We start from the raw sequence: 27,236 nt of genomic DNA on the forward strand, positions 1-27,236 counted from the left end.
ACATTTTCTCTCATGGATGTGATGTAACTAAGTCTTACATGTGAACAAGTCCCACATTGAATTCTTGGACCATGTTGGGTTAGCTCATTTCTGTGAGAGCAGTAGAGCAATGCAGAAGAATTGACCATTTAATTGCATGTATGGCTCAGTAGCTAGTTACTCCTACAGACATTAAAATATTTGCAAATTATCAGACCAAGTGTGGCAGCAGAGCTGAGACAAATAAAACATGCAGTATTGCAGCATGAGTATACCGTTCAGCCCATCTGTCATTCAACACAAATTGTGGCTGACCTTGGGCTTCTGGGGTAGGCGATGGCCTAATGGTATTATTGCTAACGTTCTAGGGACTCTAGTTCGAATCCTGCCATGGCAGATGGTAGAATTTGAATTCAATAAAAAAAGTCTAGAATTAAGAATCTACTGATCACCATTAAATCATTGTTGATTGTCAGAAAAACCCACCCAGTTCGCTAATGACATTCGGGGAAGGAAATCTGCCATCCTCACCTGCCTGGCCTACATGTGACTCCAGACCCACACCAATGACTCTCAATTGCCTCTGAAAAGGGCCAGCAAGCCATTCAATTGTACCAATCACTACAAAGTCTCCTAGAAATGAAATGGATGGCTCGCCTGGCATTGACCTAGGTACTGGAAAACACAACAGCAGAAACAGCCCTGCCAACTCTCCTTACCAACATCTGGGGCTGGTGCCAAAATTGAGAGAGTGTCTCACAGACCACTTAATTACAGCCTAATATAGTCACGCTCCCTGAATCGTACCTCACAGATAATGTACCAGACACCACCATCACCATTCTGGATATGTCCTCTCTCAACGGCACAACAGACCCAGCAGAGGGGGGTGGCACAGTGGTATACAGTCAGGAATGCATTGCTCTGGGACTCCTCAACATTGAATTTGGACCCCACGAAGTCTCATGGCTACCAGGTTAAGTATGGGCAAGGAAACTCCTGCTGATTACCACATACTGTCCACCTGGTGGTGTCTGGGACATTATCTGTGAGGTACGATGATGAATCGGTATTCCTCCTTGGAGGAAGCACGGGGGTGGGGTGGCAATGGCACAAAATGTACACTGGATGGGGGATTTCAACATCCACCATCAAGAGTGACTTGGGAGCAGTACAAGTTGGTTGGGTCTGAGAGGGCATAGTTGTTAGATTGGGTCTACAGGAGGTGGTGAGGGAAAATTCAAGAGAGAAAAATATACTTGACTTCATCCTTACAAAATCTGCCAGCGGCAGGTGCATCTGTCCATGACATTATCGGTAAGAGTGACCATCGCACACTCCATCTGGAGAGAAGTCATGTCTTCATATTGAGAATAACCTTCATCATGCTAAATGGGACAGATTTTGCGCATAGCTAGGAACTCAAAACTGGGCGTCCGTGAGGTGCTGTGGGCGATCAACAGCAGCAGAATTGTACTCCAGCACAATCTGTAACCTCATGGCCTGGCCTGTTCCCCAATCAACCATTACCATCAATCCAGGGGGTCAATCCTGGTTAATTGGAGAATTCAGGAAGGCATATCAGGAGCAGCGCCATGCATACCTGACGATGAGGTGTAAACCTCGTGAAACCAACAAACAGCGCAAGCAGCAAATGATACAGCTGACTGATGCCACAACCAAGGGATCAAATCTAAGCTCTGCAATCCTGCTACATCCAGTCATGAATGGTGGTGGGCAATTAAACAATTCACTGGAGGAGGAGACTCCACAAATATCTCCATCCTTAACTATGGAAGAGTCCAGCACATCAGTGCAAAAGATAAGGCTGAAATATTTGCAGCAATCTTCAGCCAGAAGTGCCAAATGGATGATCCATCTTGGCCTCCTCCAGTGATCCCCAGCATTACAGATAGCAGTTTTCAGCCAGTTCGATTCACTCCATGTGATATCAAGAAACGGTTGGAGATACTGGATACTGCAAAGGCTACAGTCCCTGACAACATTCTGGCAATAGTACTGAAGACTTGTGCTCCCGAACTTGCCGCTCCCCTAGCCAAGCTGTTCTAGTATAGTTACAACACCGGTATCTACCCGAAAATGTGGAAAATTGCCCAAGTATGTCCAGTACATAAAGAGCAGGACAAATCCAACCTGGCCAGTTACTGTCCCATCAGTCTACTCTCGATCATCAGTAACGTGATGGAAGGTGTCAGTAACAGTGCTATCAAGCAGCACCTGCTCAGCAACAGCCTGCTCAGTGACGCCCAGTTTGGGTTGTGCCAGGGCCACTCAGCTCCCGACCCCATTTGCAGCATTGGTTCAAACATGGACAAAAGAGTTCAATTCCAGAGGTGAGGTAAGAGTGACAGCCTTGACATCACGCTGATATTTGACTGGGTGTGGCATCAAGGAGTCCTAGCAAAACTAGCATCTATGAGTATCAGGGGAGAATGATCCAGTGGTTAGAGTCATACCTGACACGTAGGAAGATGGTTGTGGTTGTTGGAGGTCAATCATCTCAGCTCCAGGACAACTCTGAAGGAGTTCCTCAGGGTAGTGTCTTCAGCTGCTTCAACAACAACCTTCCCTCCATCATGGCATCAGAAGAGTCGATGTTTGTCGATGATTGCACAATGTCAGCACCATTTGCAACTCTTCAGATACTGAAGCAGTCCATGTTTGAGTGGAACAATATCTCGACGATATCCAGGCTTTGGCTGACAAGTGGCAAATAACATTCGCACCACACAAATGCCAGGCTATGACCATCACAAGTAAGAGACATCATCGCTTTGCATTCAATGGTGTTACTATCACTGAATCCCCCACTATCAACATCCTGGGGGTTACCATTGACCAGAAACTCAAATGGACTCACCATATTAACACGGTGGCTACAAAAGCAGGCCAGAACCTGGGAATACTGTGGCGAGTAACTCACCTCCTGGCTCCTCAAAGCCTCCCCACCATCTACAAGGCTTTAGTGTAGGAATCTCCAAAGGTACACAACCCTTCGGTGGAAAAAACATTTCCGCAAAGTCCATGCAGGTTCACTGGAAAATGAGCTGGAGCAAGAATCTTAACTGTCTCCTGGCTCTGTAATGGCAATTTCTTTGTGTGTGTATGATATCTCTAATGTAGTAAATTATCACAAGTCAAATGCGCAGGTGTGGTAGCAAATTTGACTTTGAGCCATGTAGGCAGATATTTGGGCAGATGGACAAAAGTCAGAGATAATAAAATGTGAGGCTGATGAACACAGCAGGCCCAGCAGCATCTCAGGAGCACAAAAGCTGACGTTTCGGGCCTAGACCCTTCATCAGAGAGTGGGATGGGGAGAGGGTTCTGGAATAAATAGGGAGAGAGGGGGAGGTGGACCAAAGATGGAGAGAAAAGAAGATAGGTGGAGAGGAGAGTATAGGTGGGGAGGTAGGGAGGGGATAGGTCAGTCCAGGGAAGACGGACAGGTCAAGGAGGTGGGAAGAGGTTAGTAGGTACTAAATGGAGGTGCGGCTTGGGGTGGGAGGAAGGGATGGGTGAGAGGATGGGTTAGGGAGGCAGAGACAAGCTGGGCCGGTTTTGGGATGCGGTGGGGGAACGGGAGATTTTGAAGCTGGTGAAGTCCACATTGATACCATTGGGCTGCAGCGTTCCCAAGCGGAATATGAGTTGCTGTTCCTGCAACCTTCGGGTGGCGTCATTGTGGCACTCCAGGAGGCCCATGATGGACATGTCATCTAAAGAATGGGAGGGGGAGTTGAAATGGTTCGCGACTGGAAGGTGCAGTTGTTTATTGCGAACCGAGCGGAGGTGTTCTGCAAAGCGGTCCCCAAGCCTCCGCTTGGTTTCCCCAATGTAGAGGAAGCCACACCGGGTACAGTGGATGCAGTATACCACATTGGCAGATGTGCAGGTGAACCTCTGCTTAATGTGGAATGTCATCTTGACGCCTGGGATAGGGGTGAGGGAGGAGGTGTGGGGGCTAGTGTAGCACGTCCTGCGGTTGCAGGGGAAGGTGCCGGGTGTGGTGGGGTTGGAGGGCAGTGTGGAGCGAACAAGGGAGTCACGGAGAGAGTGGTCTCTCTGGAAAGCAGACAAGGGTGGGGATGGAAAAATGTCTTGGGTGGTGGGGTCGGATTGTAGATGGCGGAAGTGTCGGAGGATGATGCGTTGTATCCGGAGGTTGGTGGGGTGGTGTGTGAGAACAAGGGGGATCCTCTTTGGGCGGTTGTGGCAGGGGCGGGGTGTGAGGGATGTGTTGCGGGAAATACGGGAGACGCATGTGTGAGATCAACAACTAGACTAGGTTAGAATGGTAGAAATCTTTGACCTAGTTTTTAGGGAGAGGAAAACATAGGAGTAGGACGAGGCCATTCAACCCCTCAAACCTGCTTTGCCATTCTAAATTGATATCTATCTTTGCTATTTTACTGCTCTCTTCACATATTTCTTGACAGTATTATGATCCAGGAATTGATTGATCTGTGTTGAACATACTCTGACTCAGCCTCCAAAACCCACTGGGGTACAGAATTTTTTAACATCCACCACCCTCTGGGTGAAGGGATTTCTTCTCACCTCCATCCTAAATGCCTGTCTGTTCTGAAATTATGCCTCTTCGTTCCAGCCCTTTCTGCATCAATACTGTTTCACCTTTTAAGAATGTTATAGTTTTCAATGCAATCATCTCATTCTTCTAAACTGTATAGAACACAGACCCTTTGATTTCTCTTTGTTGGATGGACCTGTCATCCCAGGAATTAGTCTGCTGATTCACCACTGCACTCCCTCTTATAGCAAGTATATCCTTCTCTGGGTAAGGGCCCAATACTACACACACTGACCGAAGTTTTATGCACTAGAAGCAGAAAGACTTTACTCCTGCAGATAAAAAGTAGGAGCAGGAATAATGCATCTGGTCCCTTGTGCCTGCTCCACCATTCAGTAAGATCATGACCAATCACTTTCATGGACTCAGCTTCACTTACCCATTTGCTCACCATAACCATTAATTCATATACTGTTCAAAAATCTATCTTTGCCTCAAAAACATTTCCACAAGATAGCTTCAACTGCTTCACTGGGAAGGGAATTCCACAGATTCACAACCCTTTGGGAGAAGCAGTTCCTCCTCAACTCATGCCTAAATCTGCTTCCCTTTATTTTGAGACAATGTTCCCCAATTCTAGTTTCACTCACCAATGGAAATGCCTCCCTGCTTCTAATCTGTTGCCTTCATAATTTTATTTGTTCTTATATGATACCCCCTCATCTAAATTACAAAGAGTTTATCCCAGTCTACTCAGTCTCTCCTCATAAGCTAACACTCTCAACACCAAATCAATCCAATGATCCTCTTCAGCCCCCCCTAGTAGATTAGATTAGATTAGATTCCCTAAAGTGTGGAAACAGGCCCTTTGGCCCAACAAGTCCACACCGCCCCTTGGAGCATCCCACCCAGACCCATCCCCCTATTATCCACACCCCTGAACCCTACGGGCAATTTAGCATGGCCAATCCACCTAGCCTGCACATCTTTGGACTGTGGGAGGAAACCGGAGCACCCGGAGGAAACCCACGCAGACATGGGGAGAATGTGTAAACTCCACACAGACAGTTGCCCGAGGCTGGAATCGAACCTGGGTCCCTGGTGCTGTGAGGCCGCAGTGCTAACCACTGAGCTACCGTGCCACCTCAACGTACCTTACTTGAGAAAGGATGTATCAGCACCTTGTACAGCTGCAGCATGTCCTCCCTGTTTTTAAACGCCATTCCTCTAGCAATGAAGGACAAAATTCCATTTGCCTTCTTAATGGCCTGCTGCACTGAGCAAAACCAGCTATTTGTGATTCGTGCATAAGGACACCGAGGTCCCTGCTGCAATTTTTCACCATTTAAATAATCGTTAATTTGCTGCTATTCCTACCAAAATGGCTGACCTCACATTTACCAACATTATAATCCATCTGCCAGACCCTTACCCACTCACTTAACCTATCTATAGACTCTGCAGACTTTGCTGTACCACTCATCTTAGTGTCATTTGCGAAGTTTGACACTACACTTGGTCCCCAACTTCAAATCATCCATGTAAATTGTAAACAATTGTGGTCACAACACTGATCACTAGCTAGTGATCTCCAACCAGAAAAACAACCATCTATTCCCAGACGCTGCTTGGCCTGCTGTGTTCATCCAGCTTCATACTTTATTATCTTGGATTCTCCAGCATCTGCAGTTCCCATTATCTCTGATACAATCTATTCCCACTGTTTGCTTTCTGTTAGTTAACCAATCTTCTATCCATGCTAATACATTACTTGCAACACCATGCACCTTTATCTTATGCTGAGAGATAGTAGGAACTGCCGATACTGGAGAATCTGAGATAACAAGGTGTTGGAGCTGGAGGAACACAGCAGGTCAAGCAACATCAGAGGAGCAAGAAGGCTGATGTTTCATGTCTGGACCCTTCTTCAGAAATGGGGGAGGGGAAGGGGATTCTGAAATAAATAGAGAGAGGGGGAGGCGATGATGGAAGGTGGATAGATTACCAGAGGGTTGCAGTGGGAGAGAGGTCCACTGGGGTCTTTCTGGAGAAAGGAGGGTAACTTCTACAAGGTAAGGATGCCTTCTACGGATATCTACCTTGTAGAAGTTACCCTCCTTCCTCTGGAAAGACCTCAGTGGATCTCTCTCCCACTGCAACCCTCTGGTAATCTATCCACCTTCCATCATTGCCTCCCCCTCTCTTTATTTCAGAATCCGTTCTCCTCCCCCATTTCTGAAGAAGGGTCCAGACCTGAAATGTCAGCTTTCTTGCTCCTCTGATGCTGCTTGACCTGCCGTGTTCCTCCAGCTCTGCATCTTGTTATCTCTTTGTCTTATGCAGCAGCCTTTTGTGTGGCACCTTGTCAAATATCTTCTGGAAATCCAAATATACCACTTCTACTGGTTTCCCATTATACTCAAATCCTTCTGCTAAAGGCCAACATACCATTTGCCTTTCCATTTGTTCCCTGCACTTAGATATTAGTTTCCAGTAATATCCCTTTGGATATCAACACTTTCTAATCCCTCACCATTTAATCAATGTTCTACATGGCTGTTCTGCTTATCAAAGTAACCTCGCACTTATCCACACGATATTCCATCTGCTGTATTCTTTCCTACTCGTACAGGTTCTGTGAATCTCCTAATGTCTCTGCATCCTTTTTACAACTCTCATTCCCATATAAATTTGTTCACTCCCCCAAATGTGTAAAGCTAGTACTCTGCCAGAGGGAGTCTGTAGCTTTAGCCCCTCTTCCATGGTACAAGCCCATTGACACTGAGTTGTGCCCTGATGCACAATATGTTCCTGAGAAGTTTGTATTTTGTAAAACCTTTGGGTACTGTGTTCCCGATGGATGTGGGGGTGGGTGCTGTGTTCTCTGGTAGTGGGTTTGGGATTTGGTGCTGTGTTCTCTGGAAGTGGGTGCGTGGTTTGGTGCTGCATTTCGATGGGTGCTGCGTTCCCTGGGAGTGGGTGTTCCTCCTGTTGTGTTGTTCCGGGTTGCTGTGAGCCGATCTCCCAGTGTCTCTCTCTCTCTCTTTGTCAGTGTGAATGATCCGTGACCTTTGCCTTGTCTTTTTTGGAGTGTTTCTCTAACTACCAGCACAGATACAGCGGGCCCGGGCCGGAGTTCCAGTGCCGGGAGTAGAGCCGTCAGGATGCGAGTTGCAGCCGGGGCCGCAGCGTTCCTGCTATCCCTCTCCGCCATCCCGGTCTCCTACCTGCTCAACAGTGTCCCCGCCATGGCAAGGTGAGATAGATCACAGCGTTTCGGGCAGCTCCCAATCTGCATCCCTCTGGAGCAAGAAAGTGGATCATTCTCCACGGCGGGTGGGGGGGGGGGGTGCGGTTGGGTCTGCACCCCAGAGAGGGTCAGCTCCTTCAGGAACGGGAGGGGGGTCTGCACCCTAGTGAGGGTCAGCACCTTCAGGAAAGGGAGGGGGACCCCGTACCCCAGTGAGGGTCAGCACCTTCAGGAAAGGGAGGGGGACCCCGTACCCTAGTGAGGGTCAACACCTTCAGGAACGGGAGGGGGACCCCGTACCCCAGTGAGGGTCAGCACCTTCAGGAAAGGGAGGGGGACCCCGTACCCCTGTGTGGGTCAATACCTTCAGGAAAGGGACGGGGACCCCGTACCCCAGTGAGGGTCAATACCTTCAGGAAAGGGAGGGGGACCCCGTACCCTAGTGAGGGTCAACACCTTCAGGAACGGGAGGGGGACCCCGTACCCTAGTGAGGGTCAACACCTTCAGGAACGGGACGGGGACCCTGTACCCCAGTGAGGGTCAGCACCTTCAGGAAAGGCGGGCTCTGCACCCCAGTGAGGGTCAATACCTTCAGGAAAGGGAGGGGGACCCCGTACCGCTGTGAGGGTCATTACCTTCAGGAAAGGGAGGGGGACCTGTACCCCAGTGAGGGTCAGCACCTTCAGGAAAGGTGGGGTCTGCACCCCAGTGAGGGTCAATACCTTCAGGAAAGGGAGGGGGACCCCGTACCCCTGTGAGGGTCAGCACCTTCAGGAAAGGCGGGGTCTGCACCCCAGTGAGGGTCAGCACCTTCAGGAAAGGGAGGGGGACCCCGTACCCCAGTGAGGGTCAGCACCTTCAGGAACGGGAGGGGGACCCCGTACCCCAGTGAGGGTCAGCACCTTCAGGAAAGGGGGGTCTGCACCCCAGTGAGGGTCAGCCCCTTCAGGAACGGGAGGGGGACCCTGTACCCCAGTGAGCGTCAGCACATTCAGGAATGGGAGGGGGACCCCGTACCCCTGTGAGGGTCAATACCTTCAGGAAAGGGAGGGGGACCCCCTACCCCAGTGAGGGTCAGCACCTTCAGGAAAGGGGGCGGTCTGCACCCCAGTGAGGGTCAGCTCCTTCAGGAAAGTGAGGGGGTCTGCACCCCAGTGAGGGTAAGCTCCTTTAGGAATGAGAGGGAGACCCCATACCCCAGTGAGGGTCAGCCTCTTCAGGAAATGGAGTGGGTCCCTGTACCCCAGTGAGAGTCAGCCCCTTCAGGAAAATCATGGAGGACCCTGTGCCCCAGCCCGCTAGGGGGGGTGTTAGAAAATAAAGGAAGGTGATAGTGTAAAAGCCACTTTGCTCCAAGCTGAGACGGATGACTGCGTGTCCCAATGAGCTGATGTAAGTAGATAGTGGGCTCAGTGTTTGATATCAGTGGTGAATGTAACAGATTTCAGAGATGCAACGCTCACATAAAATGCTTTTCAAATGTTGTTTGAAAACCTATCTTGTTAATTGGAAAGCAGAGAGGGTAATAGTGTGATAACATGGTAGGTAACTTCTTTAAGATGTGTGAGCATTTAGACATGGGCTGCCCATTTTCCAGTCAGTCCCATTTATCAGCAGGTTCTGTATTGTGTCCCTCGACCCTTGCACTCTGAGGTCAGACTTGACTTTAAACCTTGAGCTCAGAGTTGGAGCTTCTCTTTATTATACTGCCTGTGAATTAACCGCAGTCTGGAGTGAGACTGGCACTGGCCTCAGTCTGAAGCTAATTTAGAAAAATAAATGACGTTTTGGTTGTAATCGGGAGTCTCAGTTCAAAGTGAAAATATGAATCGAGGTTGATGAGTTTTAGTTATCTGGGGTTCTGGTTATCTTGTGTTTTTTTGCTCACTGCTACTCTCATTTGGATCATGTTGTTAATCATTTACACAAACAGGCATTTGGCCCAACTCCATGCTGGTGTTTCTGCTCCACATGAGCCTCCTTCCATCCTTCCTCCGCTCATCACCTCTGTCTATTCCTCTCTCCCTCATGTATTGATCCCACTTCCTCTTAAATAGATCTCTGATGAAGGGTCTTGGCCCAAAACATCAGCTTTTGTGCTCCTAAGATGTTGCTTGGCCTGCTGTGTTCATCCAGCTCAAACTTTACTATCATTTCCCTTGCCCACTTCCTGTGGGAACGTGTTCCAAATTCTCCCCACTCTCAGTTTAAAGAAGTCCCTCCTGAATTCCCAATTGGATTTGTTGTTGGTTGTCTTCATGGTCTCTAGCTCTGATTTTGCCCACAAATGAAAACTTCTTTTCTATACACTGTCCAATCAAACCCATTCATGATTTTCATCAAAATAATGGTCAGTTGGTCCAGTTTTTCCCCAATAATGATTGCTCCCTTCACAGGAGCTCCTATGACTAATTCCTTGCTCCCTGTTTCTTCCACAGCTCCATGGTGGTGTTTTATGCTGGTGTTGGAGTCCTCCTTGGCTTGTTGTTGGTATTGGTGTTGTTCCTGCTCATCATTGGAAGACCCCCCAGAGACCCCCTGTTCTATGGTAAGCGATAGGGCAGTTGATTCAATTGCCTTGAAGAGTGCTGAGCTTCATGGGGCTTTGGAATTTGTCATTCTGGTTTCTGAGTGGACATCACGAGCTGCAACATCAAATCTGGGACAATTGCTTGATTCTAACTTGAACCAGAGAGATGCTATAAACAATGAAAGCTGGGGATTCAAACTGGGGTTGCTGAACAAGTGAAAACTAAGTAACCACTGTTAAGGAGATGTATTACTCCCAGTGAGTAACAGCTGTAGGGATTATTGAGTGTAATGGTGCCATCGTTCCATGGCCATTGACTTCATGTTGATGTTGGGGGAAGGGGGAGGTGGTACAGGAGAGGAACGTTGTCAGGAAGGGCTGGTTTAATAAGAGTGGCATGAGAGAGAAGCAGACCGAAGCGACAGTGATATGACACAGAGGACCATGATGGGGCCGTCCAGAGAAGCTTACTAGGATGATCCCCAGTATGGAGGAATCTTGTTATGAGCAAAGGTTTAACAGGTTGGGACTCTACTCACGGGAGCTTAGAAGAATGAGAGGTGATCCCATTGAAACATAGAAAATTCTTAAGGGGCTTGACAGGATAATCGCTGAGAGGATGTTTCCCCTCATTGGGCAGTCTAGGACAAGAGGGCAGAGTCTTAGAATAAAGGGGCAACAATTTAAGACTAAGATGAGGAGGAATTTCTCCTTTCGGAAGACTGTGAACCTTTGGAACTCCTTATCACAGAGAGCTGTGGGGGTAGAGTCCTTGTGTATATTTAGGGCTGAGATAGATAGATTCTTGATCAGTCGGAAGTCAAGGATTATGGGGAAAGGGCAGGAAAGGGGGTGTGAGGAATGTCAGATCAGCCATGATCATATTGAATGGCAGAGCAGGCTTTTGGGGCTGAATGGCCTACTCCTGTTCCTATTCCTTATGGTCGTAGGGAATGAGGTATCAGGGAGTATTTACTAACCTCTTATCTATTCTTGCAGCTTTTACTGTGTTCTCCTTTACAAGTGTCATCGATTTAATTATCTCCCTGGAACAGGATGGCTACATCAAAGGCTTCATGGGATTCTACTTGAAAGAAGTAGGTTCAAAATGCTACTGTTGATGGTGGGAAGAAGTGCTCTCTGTTTTCGCGCTCAGCAGCTGAGATCCGTCCATTTCTCTGGTAGTTTCATCAATCTCCCATGAATCCCTTGCACAATATGGACCTCTCTATCCTCCTGAGATTTGAAACTATAATCCAGAGTTTGGGAATTCTGGGCCAACATTCGCCCCTCTAACAGCATAATTAAAACTGAACATTTTCTCATTACTGATTGTAGAACCTTGCTGTTCGCAAATTGGCCGCTGTTTTTCTTACATCACAACAGTGGTTTTGTCAGGCTGAATGACCTCTTGCCATGTCATAATGACATTGACTATATGCTCTGCTTGAAGGCAGCACCCTTGCCTATTATCTGTAGAACACACTGAGCTGTCTTTTTGGCAGTTTTTGCCAATGGTGTTTGCTGGATCCTTCCATTATCAGGAGCAGGGTGAGGGGCATGTCCTGTATATCAGAATGGGAAACAAACCAGCAGTTATTCCAAACCAGGTGCTGATTATCTATCCAACTGAGATGACTGGTCCCTTGTGATACCATCTACAATTCAAAAAAAGCTGTAAAACACTTGAGATATCCCATGGCTTTGAAAGGCAGAGAAAAACAATTTCCTTTTTTACTGCCCTTGATGTAGCTGATTGCAGCTCCCCACAGCCCTGTGTAGCCATCCCTGGGGACTGCAGCCTGCTGCCGTGAGAAGGTTTCCCTAACACTGTTCGTGGTGAGACATTGGGGAAGGGTGAGAGGGGACAACTGACCGTTTGACTGTGCAGAGCTGGGAAAGGTTACTGACTAGTGACAGGGAATATGAAATTTGGCTGACCTCCCCGTCCCAAATCCAAGAAAGCTGAGTCCTCATTTCCTGTTAGCAACTCAGTGTAGACTGAGGTGAGGTATCTGATTCTCTGTTACTGTGCCAGTTGAACTGTGTGTTTGCCAAGTGGCTATCCCCATGACCCAATGTTGAGAATATGTTCTCCTGTATTTTGCTGTTTCATCAGGTTTGTTGAACATTGTAAGTTTGTGCCACTAGAGGTGCTGGTTGTGTAGTGGTAATTTCACTGGAGATTCAGGCTGATTCTCTGATGTTCAATCCAAACATGGCACCTGATTGCGTTTAATGCAGTTAATAAAAAAACTTGCAAAAATCCAGAATTGAAATTTAACCTCAGTGATGGTGACAGTTAAGCCATCATCTTTTGTGTATAAACCCGACTGGTTTATCAATGTCCTCTAGGGAAGGAGATCTGCCATCCTTAACAGGTCTGGCCTGTATGTAACTCCAGGTCAACAGCAATGGTTGAGTCTTGACTACCCTCTGAAATGGCTGAGCAAGCCAAGGGGCAATTAGAGATGGGCAACACATGCTGGCCTTGGCAACACTGTCCACATCCCATGAAAACATTTTTAAAGATGTGACAGTGCAGTTGTCCTCAGAGTAATGGCGGGCGATGGACCGGGGCTGATGGCTGAACTGATGCTCTGATCCTTTGACAGGGGGAGCCATATCTTCGCAGTGCCTATGGAATACTGATTTGTTACTGGGATGGGACAGTCCATTACGCCCTCTACTTGATGATGATAACAGCGATCTCACTGAGGTAAGGCATCAAGCAGCAGATCACATCGACTGATGACGCATGAGGCACTTATATTCATTCGATTGTGGGTGCCACACCTCTAGAGGGCGGTACTGACCTTGGAGAGGGGGTGGCTCAGACTCCTGAGGGGATTGCCCAAGCTAAACGGATTGAATTAGGCTTGTATTGAAACTGAAGTATTGAGGATATATATCACACACAATCACTGAAGCTTGCGATCTTCCTACAGCTGGAGTTACCGCACTGTTGGCCTCTACTGGGTGGGTTCCATTCTCATGAGTCTTGTGACCCTTCTAGTTGGAACTGTCATAGGTGAGTAACTGAACCTGCCTGAGGTTGTTCCCAACAAACTGCTCCACTGGAGGAAGACAATGCTGACATGAGATAATGGAGCAATCATAATGACATTTTGCATACATGTAATGTCCTGAACAAAATACAATGCCACCAGATGCCTTATAGAGGAGCACACCATGGAGCAAGGCTTGACGCAGAGCCACGTAGGAATATATTACAGCCGATCAAGAAAACTTAGTCAGTTTTAGGATATTCTTAAAGAAAAGAAAAAATGTTGAGACATATGATAACCTTCAGCTTGGGAAGGCATATTCTTACCCGAGACTACTCACTGAAACAAGGGATATGGAGCTTTACTCTGTATCTAACCCTGCATTGTCCCAGTCCTAGGAGTGCTGGATGGGGACGACAGTATAGAGGGTGCTTTACTCTGTACCTAACCTCGTGCTGTACCTGTCCTAGGAGTATTTGATGGGGACAGTGTAGAGAGAGTTTTACACTGTATCTAACCCCATGCTGTCCCTTTGTTGGGTGTTTCGTTCACAAAATAGATGAAAATAGTGGAAATCTCCACTTAACATCTTGTTGCATGATATTTCATCAATAAAACATTAGGCAATGATTAATAAAAGGAACATGTGTGAAAGGTTCAGTGTTTTCTTATATCTCAACTGATAATTTTTGTCTCAATTCATGAAGGTAAATATGGAACTGAAATCCGTCCTGCATTCCTGCTGAATATTCCGTATGTATTGATCCCAATTTGGGCTGGGAAGAAAATATATGCGATTCCCAGAGCATTACCAAAGGTGACAGCAGATCAGGTAAGGAGCACATGTAATAACCTGGAGATACCTTAGTGCTCTGATGAAGTTTTCTGATGAAGGGTCTAGCCCCGAAATGTCAGCTTTTGTGCTCCTGAGATGCTGCTGGGCCTGCTGTGTTCATCCAGCCTCACACTTTGTTGCCTTGGATTCTCCAGCATCTGCAGTTCCCATTATCTCTGATACCTTAGTGCTCATTTCCATGACAGCTAATAACACCTAACTCTGTATCTGACCCCATGCTGTCCCTGTCCTGGGCGTGTTTGATGGGGACAGCGTAGAGGAAGCTTTACATCTTGCTTAGAAGAGTGGGGAGAGCTTACTCTGTATCTATCCCAATGCTGTACTTGTCTCAGAAGTGATTGTGCTTCCATGCTGTACAACTCTATGACTCAATGACCGATGGAAACAGTGTAGAGGAAGCTTTATTCTGCACGATCAAAATTATAATATATTGAAAATCCCTAATGATAACCCATTAATGGGTATTTATAGCTTATTATAATTTCCCTGAATTATAGTTTAATTATTAATTAGTTGTCAATTCATTCCTTTTTGACCATTCATTAAATGAGCAAGTTTTCTGTTTAGTCGTGGTCTGATACAAATGATCAGTTTTTAATCTGAACTGGCTGATTCTTTCTGACTCTGACTTTGTTTTTCGCACAGGTTGCCACAGAGCAGAGGAAATGGCTGTATCGGAGGCCCCTGGATGTTTGCTTTGTGATATATCTGCTGTTTGCAGCTGCTTACACACTCTTCCGGGGCTTTGTAAGTATTGGCCATTGAAAGCTCAGGCAGCAGGCATGTTTGGCTGGCTGAATGGATGCTGTTTAATTCATCCCTTCCCAGCTCATCTTCTTGTTATCATTGCAATCTCTCGCACAGCTATCTAACCATTCCAGTTTCTCAGGAAGTGTTCGTCAAAAGCAGTGAACACATCCAGCTTTTCATTTGGCCAATTCTTGCTCCCACATCCACTCAGAGGATGGTGGGTCTGAGTCCCATTCAGGTTTCTACAGAATAATTTGTAAATTTATGAATCCAGATCAGTGCTGACGGAGCGCTGCACTGTCGGAGGGTCAGTGCCGAGGGAGTGCCGCGCTGTCGGAGGGTCAGCGCTGAGGGAGCGCCGCACTGTCGGAGGGTCAGCGCTGAGGGAGCGCCGCACTGTCGGAGGGTCAGCGCTGAGGGAGTGCCGCACTGTCGGAGGGCCAGTGCTGAGGGAGTCCCGCACTGTCGGAGGGTCAGTGCTGAGGGAGTGCCGCACTGTCAAAGGGTCGCTACTGAGGGAGCGCCGCACTGTCAGAGGTTCAGTTTCACCTTCTAGACCATAGATAGAAAGAACTGCCGTTGTTGGAGTCTGAGATAACACAGGTGAAGCTGGATGACACAGCAGGCCAGGCAGCATCAGAGGAGCAGGAAAGTTGATATTTTGGGTCTGGACCCTTCTTCAGAACTGGGGAGGGGCAAGAGAACTAGGAAATAAATAGAGAAGGGCAATGGGGCTGTGAAAGGTAGGTAGGATGGTGATAGGTGAGTGCAAGTAGGGAGTGTTGGGGATAGATCAGTGAAGTGGGAGGGGTGGATAGGTGGGAGAGAAGATGGCAGCCCCAATGGCCGAAATGTGGATTTTATCAGTTTCAAAATCTCCCCACCCCAGCCTCACCTCCAAGACCAATCCTCCCTCTCATCTACGCCTCATTGATCTGACACAACCTGTCCATCTTCTTTCCCACCAAACTGCCCCTCCCATCTCACTGACCAATGGCCCCCGCTCCCTGTCTGCATGCACCTATCACCATCCCACCTACCTTCCCCAGTCTCACTCCTCCTCTCTCTATTTCCCAGCTCCCCTCCCCGTCCCCTATTTCTGAAGAAGGGTCCTGACCCAAAACGTCAACTTTCCTGCTCCTCTGATGCTTCCTGACCTGCTGTATTCCTCCAAATCCACACTGTGTTCTCACTTTCCAGGCTTACATGTTTAAAATTACTCAAGCAAATTACTCAGCAAGGAAGGGATAGATTGGGATCTTGGAGCAGGATTGGGTGGTGCTAGGTGTGGTGTGAGGGTGTGGGGTGGTTCAGTTAATCTTTAAAAATCTATCTTACATGGGATGTGGGCATCACTAGCAAAGCAAGCATCTGTTGTTCATCTCTCATTCCCGCTTGAACCATGTGGGTTATTTCGGAGGGTAGTTAAAAGTAATTCTAAGGAAGGATCACTCATGCATATCCTAAAATTCTTAACCTGTTGATTATTCTGATCCCAGCTGATATTGCTACTGGACTGATCAGATTCCTGAATGAAATCTGGCTAGATGGCTAATTTGATGCAGTGGTCTTTTGCCAAAATGCAAACACACATTGCTGCAAGATAATAAAATGTGAGGCTGGATGAACACAGCAGGCCCAGCAGCATCTCAGGAGCACAAAAGCTGATGTTTCGGGTCTAGACCCTTCATCAGAGAGGGGGATGGGGTGAGGGTTCTGGAATAAATAGGGAGAGAGGGGGAGGCGGACCGAAGATGGAGAGAAAAGAAGATAGGTGGAGAGGAGAGTATAGGTGGGGAGGTGGGGAGGGGATAGGTCAGTCCAGGGAAGACGGACAGGCCAAGGAGGTGAGATGAGGTTAGTAGGTAGGAGATGGAGGTGTGGCTTGGGGTGGGAGGAAGGGATGGGTGAGAGGAAGAACAGGTTAGGGAGGCAGAGACAGGTTGGACTGGTTTTGGGATGCAGTGAGTGGAGGGGAAGAGCTGGGCTGGTTGTGTGGTGCAGTGGGGGGAGGGGACGAACTGGGCTGGTTTTGGGATGCGGTGGGGGAAGGGGAGATTTTGAAGCTGGTGAAGTCCACATTGATACCATTGGGCTGCAGGGTTCCCAAGCGGAATATGAGTTGCTGTTCCTGCAACCTTCGGGTGGCATCATTGTGGCACTGCAGGAGGCCCATGATGGACATGTCATCTAAAGAATGGGAGGGGGAGTGGAAATGGTTTGCGACTGGGAGGTGCAGTTGTTTATTGCGAACCGAGCGGAGGTGTTTTGCAAAGTGGTTCCCAAGCCTCCGCTTGGTTTCCCCAATGTAGAGGAAGCCACACCGCGTACAATGGATGCAGTATACCACATTGGTAGATGTGCAGGTGAACCTCTGCCTAATATGGAAAGTCATCTTGGGGCCTGGGATAGGGGTGAGGGAGGAGGTGTGGGGGCAAATGTAGCATTTCCTGCGGTTGCAGGGGAAGGTGCCGGGTGTGGTGGGGTTGGAGGGCAGTGTGGAGTGAACAAGGGAGTCACGGAGAGAGTGGTCTCTCCGGAAAGCAGACAAGGGTGGGGATGGAAAAATGTCTTGGGTGGTGGGGTCGGATTGTAGATGGTGGAAGTGTCGGAGGATGATGCGTTGTATCCGGAGGTTGGTTGGGTGGTGTGTGAGAACGAGGGGGATCCTCTTTGGGCGGTGGTGGTGGGGGCGGGGTGTGAGGGATGTGTTGCGGGAAATGCGGGAGACACGGTCAATGGCGTTCTTGACCACTGTGGGGGGAAAGTTGCGGTCCTTGAAGAACTTGGACATCTGGGATGTGCAGGAGTGGAATGCACACAATGCTGCAATCTGGTTTTCACAATAAAACAGAACTTTATTATACAAAAGATAGAAAAAAAATAAATTGAATGATTTACACGTAACACAGTTTAAAAGATTTCAAACACACAGCAAAACAAAATCCTATTTACTCTTCGACACCATCGCTTTGCAATTAATTTCTCAAACAAAAACAGAAATGTCCCTCTCTGCCCAATCTGTAAGCTTGACCTCATTTTCCGTCCTATGAGCTGTGAAGCCTGTTCTTTCACTCACACAACTGAGTTCCTTACACCAGGGTCACTTATTGCTAGAAACCTGCAGCGCAGAGGGATCTGGGAGTCATTGTGCATGAATCACAAAAATCCAGTGTCCAAGTTCAGTGGTAATAGAGAAAGCAAAGGGAATGTTGACCTTTATTTCAAAAGGAATGCAGTATAAAAGTAAAGAGATTTTGCTAAAAATACAAGGCATTAGTTAGAATACATATGGAATACTGTGAACAGTTTTGGTCTCCCTATTTAAGGAAAGATATATTGGCACTTGCGTCAATGCAGGGAAGGCTGACTTGGTTGATCCCAGGAATGAAGGGATTACCTTAGGAGGAGAGAGTGAGTTGGATGGGCTTGCACTCATTGGAGTTTAGAAGATTGAGTGGTGACCTTATTGGAACATACAGGATTCTAGGGGACTTCTCAGGGTAGTTTGTTTTCCCCTTAGGGGAGGCTATAGGACCAGAATGCGTAATCTCAGAGTAAGGGATTGCCCATTTAATGATGATGTATTTCTTCTCTGAGGGTAATGAACCTGTGGAATTCTTTACTGCAGAGGGCTGTTGAGACTGGCCATTAAGTATATTCAAGGCTGAGATCGACAGATTTTTAATCAGTGAAGGGAATCAAGGGTTATGGGGAAAAAGCAGGAAAGTAGAGATTGGGGTTATCAGATCAGCCACAATCTCATTGAATGATGGAGCTCAATGGGCTGAATGGTCTACTTCTGGGTCTACGTTTTCTGGCCTCAACTGCTCCAAATAAATTCCTTTTTCTTGGAGAATTATTCTTCTATCTGATTACAATCAGATGTCCTTCCAACTGATCAAACGCTTTTCCTTCTCTCGGTTTTCTGAAACCAATCCTTAATTATTCTAGACCCAACAGCAAGCTAATTGGTTTCAATTGTTTTCTGTCTTCTGTTGTGAAACCTCACGATATAAACAAATGCCCATTAGTGCCCCAGGAAGCCGAATGTCATCTGCTGTTTGACACATACTAGCTAAAATTTATAGTTGTCCAAAGATCGACCTAGTTAACTACCAAGCACCTTCACAAAAAAAAAATCCATTTGCCACTAGTTTAATATCCAAACTCCAAATAAAAGTGATATGTATATAATCTCAGCTTCCCTGCTCTTCTGATGCTGCTTGGCCTGCTGTGTTCATCCAGCTCTACACCTTGCAGTTCCTGCTATCTCTGTATATAAACCAAGTGCTTTCATCACATTATCACATATTAGTCAGTTCACCCCTTTTCCTAACAGATTGCAGAAGCTGTTTTAATCATAATTGATCATGGGAAACTGACAGATTCGAGTAATACTGGTGTTATGTCCCATCTGATTTTGCATTCCATTGCAAGCAGCAGAGAGCAATATTGGGCAGAATGAAAAATCTGTCCCACGGATAAATTAAAGTTACCCCCCCATGTGAGTATGTTTAGTGTAGTCGGGTCTTGGCTGTGATCTGTAATTGTCTGATTTAGATCGCCCTCGAGTGTCGCTTTGATACCTGTGTGACGTATGCATATGATCAGGAGCCCTACCTGCTGGACCCAGTGATGTATCCCAAGATCCAGGTAAGTGGCTGGCTGTTGCAGGGCGGAATGAATATGGGATGGGTGGGTAGTCTCTAATCGGGTGAGTCTTATACAATTACACACACACCTGTACACTAACAAAAGCACTTGCACACTCTCACACATGCACTGACACACACATTTGCATACTCACATATGTCACTTGCACACACCTGCACACACAATCACACACTCAATACACACCCATAGATGCACAAACGTCATATCCTCACACACATGTGCACACAAATACACACACACATTCACACTATAGCCCTCTCTCACACACTCTCAATCTCTCTCATTCACACTTATACTGACCAGCACACACACTCAAACTCAAAAACACTCTCTCTCATTTTCTCTCACTCCCTTTCGCATTCACACCCTTGCTGACACCTTCATTGTTCATACCTTCAGTAGGTTCAAGGTTGCAGGATGTGTGTGTGTGTGTGTGTGTGTCTGCTGGGAGATGTTTAAAATTAAGGGTTGAAGTTGTCTGCTCTCTTTCAGATGTTAGTCAACATGTTCTACCTTCTGCCGTTCTTTGGCCTGGCGCTTTACGGCCTGTTTCAACCCGGCTGTGAATGGATGCCTGATCTGACCATGGTGTTTGCAGGCGCCCTTGCCCAAGTAAGTCATGGGGACTGTGTCTCTAAGTCAGTGCTATTGTGAAGCTTCAGAAGGGGATGAAGTCCTGGGCCAGGTTCTGGCTGATTAGGGAAGAACCAACAGAAGGAAAAACCTAGGCCCAGACTGATAAAATCAAGGATTAAAATTAGAAAGTGAGAGTCATTTATTTATTTTGAAGACATGCCAATGAAAATAGAGCAAATGGGTTTTTCATATAAGTGGCTGAAGCAGATCTTTGGGCTTCCTGTTGTCTCTGAGTGGAGCTTCCAATCTAGAATCAAGATCAGCTTGTTCTTCCTTTAGAAATTGCCCACCTACATCCATTTGTTATTCCCAAACTCACCTATTTCTGCCCAGCCTCTCTTCTTGCAACCAACAGAAACTTGACTTCTGAACCTCTGCCGGAGACAAATCCAAACTTTCACAATCACACTCTCCTAGCACCTCGGACCTTCTGCTAGCTCGTTGGCACTGGCCCCTGGCCTGGAAATGCCTCAATTCTAAAATTCTCATCCCTTTTCCTCATCCTTCCATAGCATGGCTCCTCCTTAATGTGGCAAAATCCACCACCCCTACATGCGCTTTCTTTTTCTGTCACCTCCTCCAGCACCTACACTCCTCCCTACTCTGTAACCACCTTTGGGCCCTAAATCCCCTCCCTATGTCTGTACCCTCCTACACCTCCTCCCTACCTCTGTGATCTCCAGCACCCTACACCTTCTCTCTCTATCCTATTCTCTATTACCACCTTCAGGCCTTAAACCCCCTCCCTATCTCTGTACTCTCCCTATCTCTGTGTTCTCCGGCACCCTACACCTCCTCCCTCTCTCTGTAATCTGGTCCAGACCCTACACCCCCTCCCTATCTCTGTTACCTCCTCCAGCCTCCTATACCCCCTCCCTATCTCTATTACCTCCTCCAGCCTCCTACACCCCCTCCCTATCTCTGTTACCTCCTCCAGCCTCCTACACCCCCTCCCTATCTCTGTTACCTCCTCCAGCCTCCTACGCCCCCTCCCTATCTATGTTACCTCCTCCAGCTTCCTACACCCCCTCCCTATCTCTGTTACCTCCTCCAGTGTTACAGTTTCTGACGTTTCTGTACTCTTCTAATTTTGAACTCTTGTGAACCCCTGATTTTAATTTGCCTTGCCATTGGTGGATGTGGGTTCTGCTGCCTGGATCCTCTGTAACCCTCTCTATCTCTCACCCTCCTTTACCTCCAATGCCCAAACCCCACCTTCTGGAGTAAGCTCTAGGTTAACTAACTTCCTGTCTTCTGATGGGGCTCAATATCCATCTTTATTAGTTCGCCTCCTACACAAGTGCTTTGGAACATTTTAACTAAGTTGAAGCCACAGTAGAAAGGCAGCTTGTGGTTCTATAGGACTGAGGAAGAGCCTCAATTTGTACATATTTTAACGTGTTTTCCATTCTTTCCTTCCATCACCTCCAGGCTCAGTTTTCTCACATTGGCGCTTCTTTACATCCGCGTACTTCCTTTACCTACCGTGTTCCCCAGAATGTCGTTTCGTCCTTCCTGTACACCAACATCCTGTTTGCTGTTGGTGCTGAGCTCTTGGCATTTCGCTGTATCACATGCCCAAGCTTCTTCCTGAGGGGAGTGCCCAGAAATAAGAACGAACTGGAGAAGAAAATCAACTAAAGGATACAGGCCGAGTGGAACACATGGAGAGGTGGTGAACTGTAATTGTTGGTCCTTTTAAAGTGATGTGAAATGAGGTGTCAACCACAGCCTGGTGAATAGCATTCACAGCTCTGAACCAGAATGTTATGGGCTAAACCTCCACTGCACATAATGGAGGCAGATCATCCTGTGCTGTGCAGAGGGAGTGGGTGCACTGTTGGAGCTGCAGTCTTTTGGATGAGTTGTTCAGCCAAGGCCCTTTCTGCCCTCTCAAGTGGAAAGAAAAGTACTTCATGATTACCGTTTTGACAAAGGGCGAGGAAGTTATCCCTCATGTCCTAACCAATATTTACCCCTCAATTGACATCACTAAAACAGGTTCTTTGGTTGTGATCACACTGTTCTTTGTGGGGTTGTGCTGTGTATAAATTGGCTGGTGCATTTCCTACTTTATGACAATGATTATGCATCAAAAACGAAATTCTTTGATAACATTTTGCTGTTATGCAAGGTGCTACATAATTGCATGTACTTTTGTTTATACACAAACAGGAAATTTTGAGAAGATTTGTAGCTCAGGTTGAGGTTCTGGATGTGAGTTTGCTCGCTGAGCTGGAAGGTTCATTTTCAGACATTTCGTCACCATTCTAGGTAACATCATCAGTGAGCCTCCGATGAAGCGCTGGTGTTATGTCCCGCTTTCTATTTGAACACATTGATTTGGAGCCAATCTACCATCCCCCTGAGAAAAAGAACAGGAAATGACATCACCAACGCAGGAAATGACATCACTAACCCAAGGAAACCTAACCAGATAAATCGGCCCTTTGAGCCTGCTCTGTCATTCAATAAGATCATGGTTGATCAGATTTCAACTTCATCTCTACGTTCCCTGATAATCTTTCGTTTGATTTCTTTATGCACTGCACCTAATTGTCTATTCTGTTTCATATGTGTGCGCAATCATTTTCCCCTTCTTCAGTATGCCATTGTACTCCAAAGTTGAATTTCACACAAATTCTATTATATCTGAAAACCAACCACAAACCCAACCCTTTTGTAAAACATCTGTGACATCTTGTTGGCTTGACCTCCTGGTAGAGTTGTATTTTAATGAACTGCTGGATAGTCTGACAGATGGAACCCTGAATCAATTGGTGGGGCAGACCAAGAGGTCAGTGGAAGCAAACCTTGAAATTAGAGTGAGGCCATTCAGGGGCTGGGTTAGCAGCTCCAACTGCAGACATTCTTTGAGGAATCATGACCATTAATTGCCTCCATGCAGTCAGGCCAGATTTGTTCCTCATCTCCAGCACCCTTATAATTCAGGAATGAATGTGTTCAAAGAACATTTTTTAAAAAGCACAATGTTTTTAGTGCCTGTATGATTTTTGTCCAGGTGTTGTTTGCTATGGTTTTCTGGAGAACAGTCTTCAAATCCTCAAGATTTCTGATCAGTCTTGGAAGGTATTTGATGGTGTTGTCAGAACGTGGCAAATCACATGAAAGGAAGTGGAAATCTGAACGCTAAGCCCCAAAAAGCTGGAGGGGTGGGAGTCAATGTGAAAATGTCAAAAGTGACTGATTAGATTAGATTAGATTCCCTACAGTGTGGAAACAGGCCCTTCGGCCCAACAAGTCCACACCGCCCCTTGGAGCATCCCACCCAGACCCATCCCCCTATAACCCACTCACCCCTGAACACTACGGGCAATTTAGCATGGCGAATCCACCTAGCCTGCACATCTTTGGGCTGTGGGAGGAAACCGGAGCACCCGGAGGAAACCCATACAGACACAGGGAGAATGTGCAAACTCCACACAGACAGTTGCCCGAGGCTGGAATGAAACCCGGGTCCCTGGCGCTGTGAGGCTGCAGTGCTAACCACTGAGCCGCCCTGTTGATGGGTTTTGGTTGGATTGGTATATTAAGCATTATGGAACCAAGATGAATAGAAGGTGTGAAGACACAAATGAGTTAACAGCTAATTGAATGATGGAACGTGCTGAAGGGAATGAATGGCCCCGTTCTGTTTCAGTGAAGGCAGTCTGTCTTTGTGTTTCTGTTGTGCTGTTTTGGTCAATGATTCTTTGGTTTAAGGCTGTAATGGGATGAGGAATGGACATATTCCCAAAATATCCAGCTGTACGTTTTCAGCTATAGATAGAGATCACGTGATCCTGGTTCAATCCGAAGGTTTGAAGCTTATTGTTGTGGTCAGGTGGGACTAAGCTCAGATGGTGGAGTAGCTGCAGTGCGTTCAGTGACCCTGAACCAGGGCCAGTGAAGAAAGAGAAACATCAAGCTCTCCATCACAACCATCTGAACCATGTGAGAGATTCAGACAGTGGATGCCATGACAAGGCAAGTAAAGGGCCTGCAGCAACTCACTGAACAGTGCCATCTGGTGTTCAGTATTGAAACTTACAGTTGGATGAAAAATTCTGGTTTCTCCACTACCTGTGAAAGTTGTACTCCAGTGGGATACAGTTACCAACTCTCCAGAATGCCCTGGAATCTTCAGATTTAAAAAGGACACTGCAGTGAGCAACATCCAAGGAGTGGAATCACAGATGTATTAAAATATTATGTTTTTCATTCTCTTTAAACATTTGGCAATGGGGAGGGGTTGTAGAGGAAGATGTTTGTGAACCAGTTGGAGAATTCTTGACCATCAGTCATAGAGTTTTTTCAATCTCGGATTGGCTGTTGGCATCATGAGGTTGACATGTTGGACAGCTCATGGCTGAGGTTGTGGGGAGGAGCAGTTCGAGGTGAGAGGTTGCATGACGGAATCTCCAGGAATACACCCAATTAAAGATGGCAATTACTAAGGGAAGCTTCCTGCGAGCAAGTGGGAGATTTTCCCAAAAGATTCATCACTCTGACAAGTCGGGTTGTGCCCTTCCTCTTCCACCCACCCACCCACACATGCACACACACACACCCATGTACACACCAACACACAGACACACCCATACAGGCAGAGCGTAAAGCCGTCCTCTTGCTTGTCCATATTGCCATTATTGAATGGCTAAGTTGGCTCTGTGGGTCACATTTTGTTTCCTGTGTAGATTAAAAAGTGTTTTTTTTAAAAGTTCTGTTTTGTATTAATTCAGACATCTCCCATTCTGGGCATTGGAATAGGGCTTTGGTGATATTTTATTTTACATGGTAATAAATTTGGTACTAAAATACCTGTCGGCTTTCATCAATTCAAAATCTAGCTAGCCAGAATAAGTTAGACCTTAGAATCACACAGCCGTCCCTCTGGACTGACCACAATGCCATTCACTTGCCCTGAGCAGTTGTCAGATGCAGACAACCAGACATTTTCCATTTGCCTGCAGACCACACAGTTAGGGAATTACGTAACGTGGACCTCTGTCTCCTTTCAGGACTGTGCACAGGCACATTGGTTTGTCCTGGTACTAAACAGAAATTGTTGTGCACTCATTTCAAGTTTAGTCTTTACACAATACTAGTTAGGTCTCAGCTGGAATATAGCATCCAACACTGAGCACGACACTTTCGGAACGTAAAAGCCTTAGCAAGGCTATGGAGGAGATTTACTGGAACGGTTTCTGGAGTGAGAGATCCCCATTACACGGAGACAGTTAAGAAGCTAAGATTGTTTTACATCCAGCTCAAAAGGTTTAAGGTGCTTTTTTAGTGGAAGTGAAGATTTATTAAAATTAAGAGGTGCTTTGATATAATAAATAGTGAAAAAATTTTCACTGGCATAGGGTCATTGACCAAAGATCATAGGTTTAATCTAAGTTGTGAAAGAACCAGACATGATGGAGAATTTGTTTTGCAGTGTGATGCTGGGATCCAGAATATGCTGTCTGAAAGGGAGGTGGAAGCAGATTCAATAATAACTTTCCAAAGAGAATTAAATAAACACTCAGAGGAGAAAATTGCAGATCTTTGAGAAAGGAATGGGAAATTTAGATTTTTTCAAAGATTTATGACAGATTTGAAGGGTTAATTAATCTCCTTGTGTGTTTTTGCATTCCATGATTCTCTGATTTGGCTCTGTCTATAAACATACTGGGATTGATGAATAAGATTGACCAAACCCTCCAACTCAATAAAACACAGTCACTACTGCAGAGTGAGCTTAATGTTAAAATATTTATGATACAATTCATTAAAAAATACAAAAGACTTCTTGAAAAATTTCATAGTAAGCAGAAATGGATTAAACATAACTTTACAGTAATTGGGAGTGCTTGCTGTACAAATAAAGAAGCATTGCAATAAATTATAGGGCATGTCTTTTGAATGTTTGAGTATTAAATTCACAATGCAGCAAATTTGGAACTGATCATTAAAATGGGCTAACATCTGTAAATTAGGCCATTTGCTGCAGAGGAAGTGCTATTGTTAAAGAGCAATCTAGCTTTTACGTGTTAAGTGTTATTCCTTCAGATTTTAATTATTGTTGGAGAATTTATTAAAGTATTTTTGAAACAAAACCTTTTCTTCCCCACCCCTTTATTTCATTTTTAGAACTGATGATGACAATGGATTTAATAATTTATCGGACACTTTTTGGTCCAGTCACTGTGCTGTTCATTACAATTCTGTAATTGGATTGGTTCAAGAGACAAAGAGTTGCTGTTCATACAGAAATTTTTACACAGTTCTGGAGTGTATTGTCACTTTGTTCTGTAACATATCCCAATGCAAAACCCCACAGAGAGCCTGTCACTTAGACTAAATATAGAGAGTGACTTGTGCCCATCAATCATTAGGTAAGCCACTTTTTCCAAACTAATATCTTGAAACTTTAGGAGCAATACGTGTAGTTTAAACTCACTCAGAGATAGTAAAGACTGCTGATGCTGGAGTTAGAGACGACATAGTGTGGAGACCAGGCCAGGCAGCGCCAGAGGAACAGGAAAGTTGCCGTTTCGGATCAGGACCCTTCTTGAGAACCTTCAGGATCCAAAACTTCAATTTTCCTGCTCCTCTGATGCTGCCTGGCCTGCTGTGTTCCTCCAGTTCCGCATTGTGTTATATGTGTCATTTAAATTTCTATTCCCATTAATTCTCATGTATATCATTGAAATGATCTGAGTTTTCTGATTTGGGATTTATTACCAATAAGACAATCTAAGAACTGCCCTTTTCAACCATTCAGACTGATTTGCCTGGGCTCCAAGGTGAGCTTATTCTAGCTCAATGTGATTCAGTTATTGAATCAAATTTACAATTATTTCTAAAATTCTAGCATTCGTTACATATTACAATGTAAATAATAAAAGGGGAAAAATAGCTAGAGAACCAACAAGAACTATTAAAAATAATTGCCCCATAACATTGGCAGTACAGCAAAGCTCTGGAGAGAGATCAATGGAATTATTCT

The 27,236-nt window shown here is 46.1% G+C and overlaps 1 protein-coding gene across 2 annotated transcripts; it reads left to right on the plus strand.

The window, feature by feature from the left end:
* The first annotated feature begins 7,248 nt into the window (after nucleotides 1-7,248).
* tm6sf2b (transmembrane 6 superfamily member 2b) lies at nucleotides 7,249-26,814 on the plus strand. 2 transcript variants are annotated; one of them, XM_048559907.2, is made up of 11 exons: nucleotides 7,249-7,349; nucleotides 7,584-7,787; nucleotides 10,221-10,330; nucleotides 11,312-11,409; nucleotides 12,928-13,031; nucleotides 13,261-13,343; nucleotides 14,028-14,152; nucleotides 14,822-14,923; nucleotides 19,490-19,582; nucleotides 20,096-20,215; nucleotides 21,671-26,814. In XM_048559907.2, the coding sequence occupies exons 2-11, from the start codon at nucleotides 7,696-7,698 to the stop codon at nucleotides 21,878-21,880; spliced, it is 1,137 nt and encodes a 378-aa protein (XP_048415864.1). In that variant the 5' UTR covers nucleotides 7,249-7,349; nucleotides 7,584-7,695; the 3' UTR covers nucleotides 21,881-26,814. The 2 variants fall into 2 exon arrangements, with proteins under 2 accessions (XP_048415864.1, XP_048415865.1); XM_048559908.2 differs by having other exon boundaries at nucleotides 7,268-7,787; nucleotides 21,671-21,911; nucleotides 22,415-26,813.
* Nucleotides 26,815-27,236: the final 422 nt, after the last annotated feature.

Source organism: Stegostoma tigrinum, chromosome 30 (assembly GCF_030684315.1).
Source record: "Stegostoma tigrinum isolate sSteTig4 chromosome 30, sSteTig4.hap1, whole genome shotgun sequence".
In the NCBI taxonomy this organism is placed as follows: Eukaryota; Metazoa; Chordata; class Chondrichthyes; order Orectolobiformes; family Stegostomatidae; genus Stegostoma; species Stegostoma tigrinum.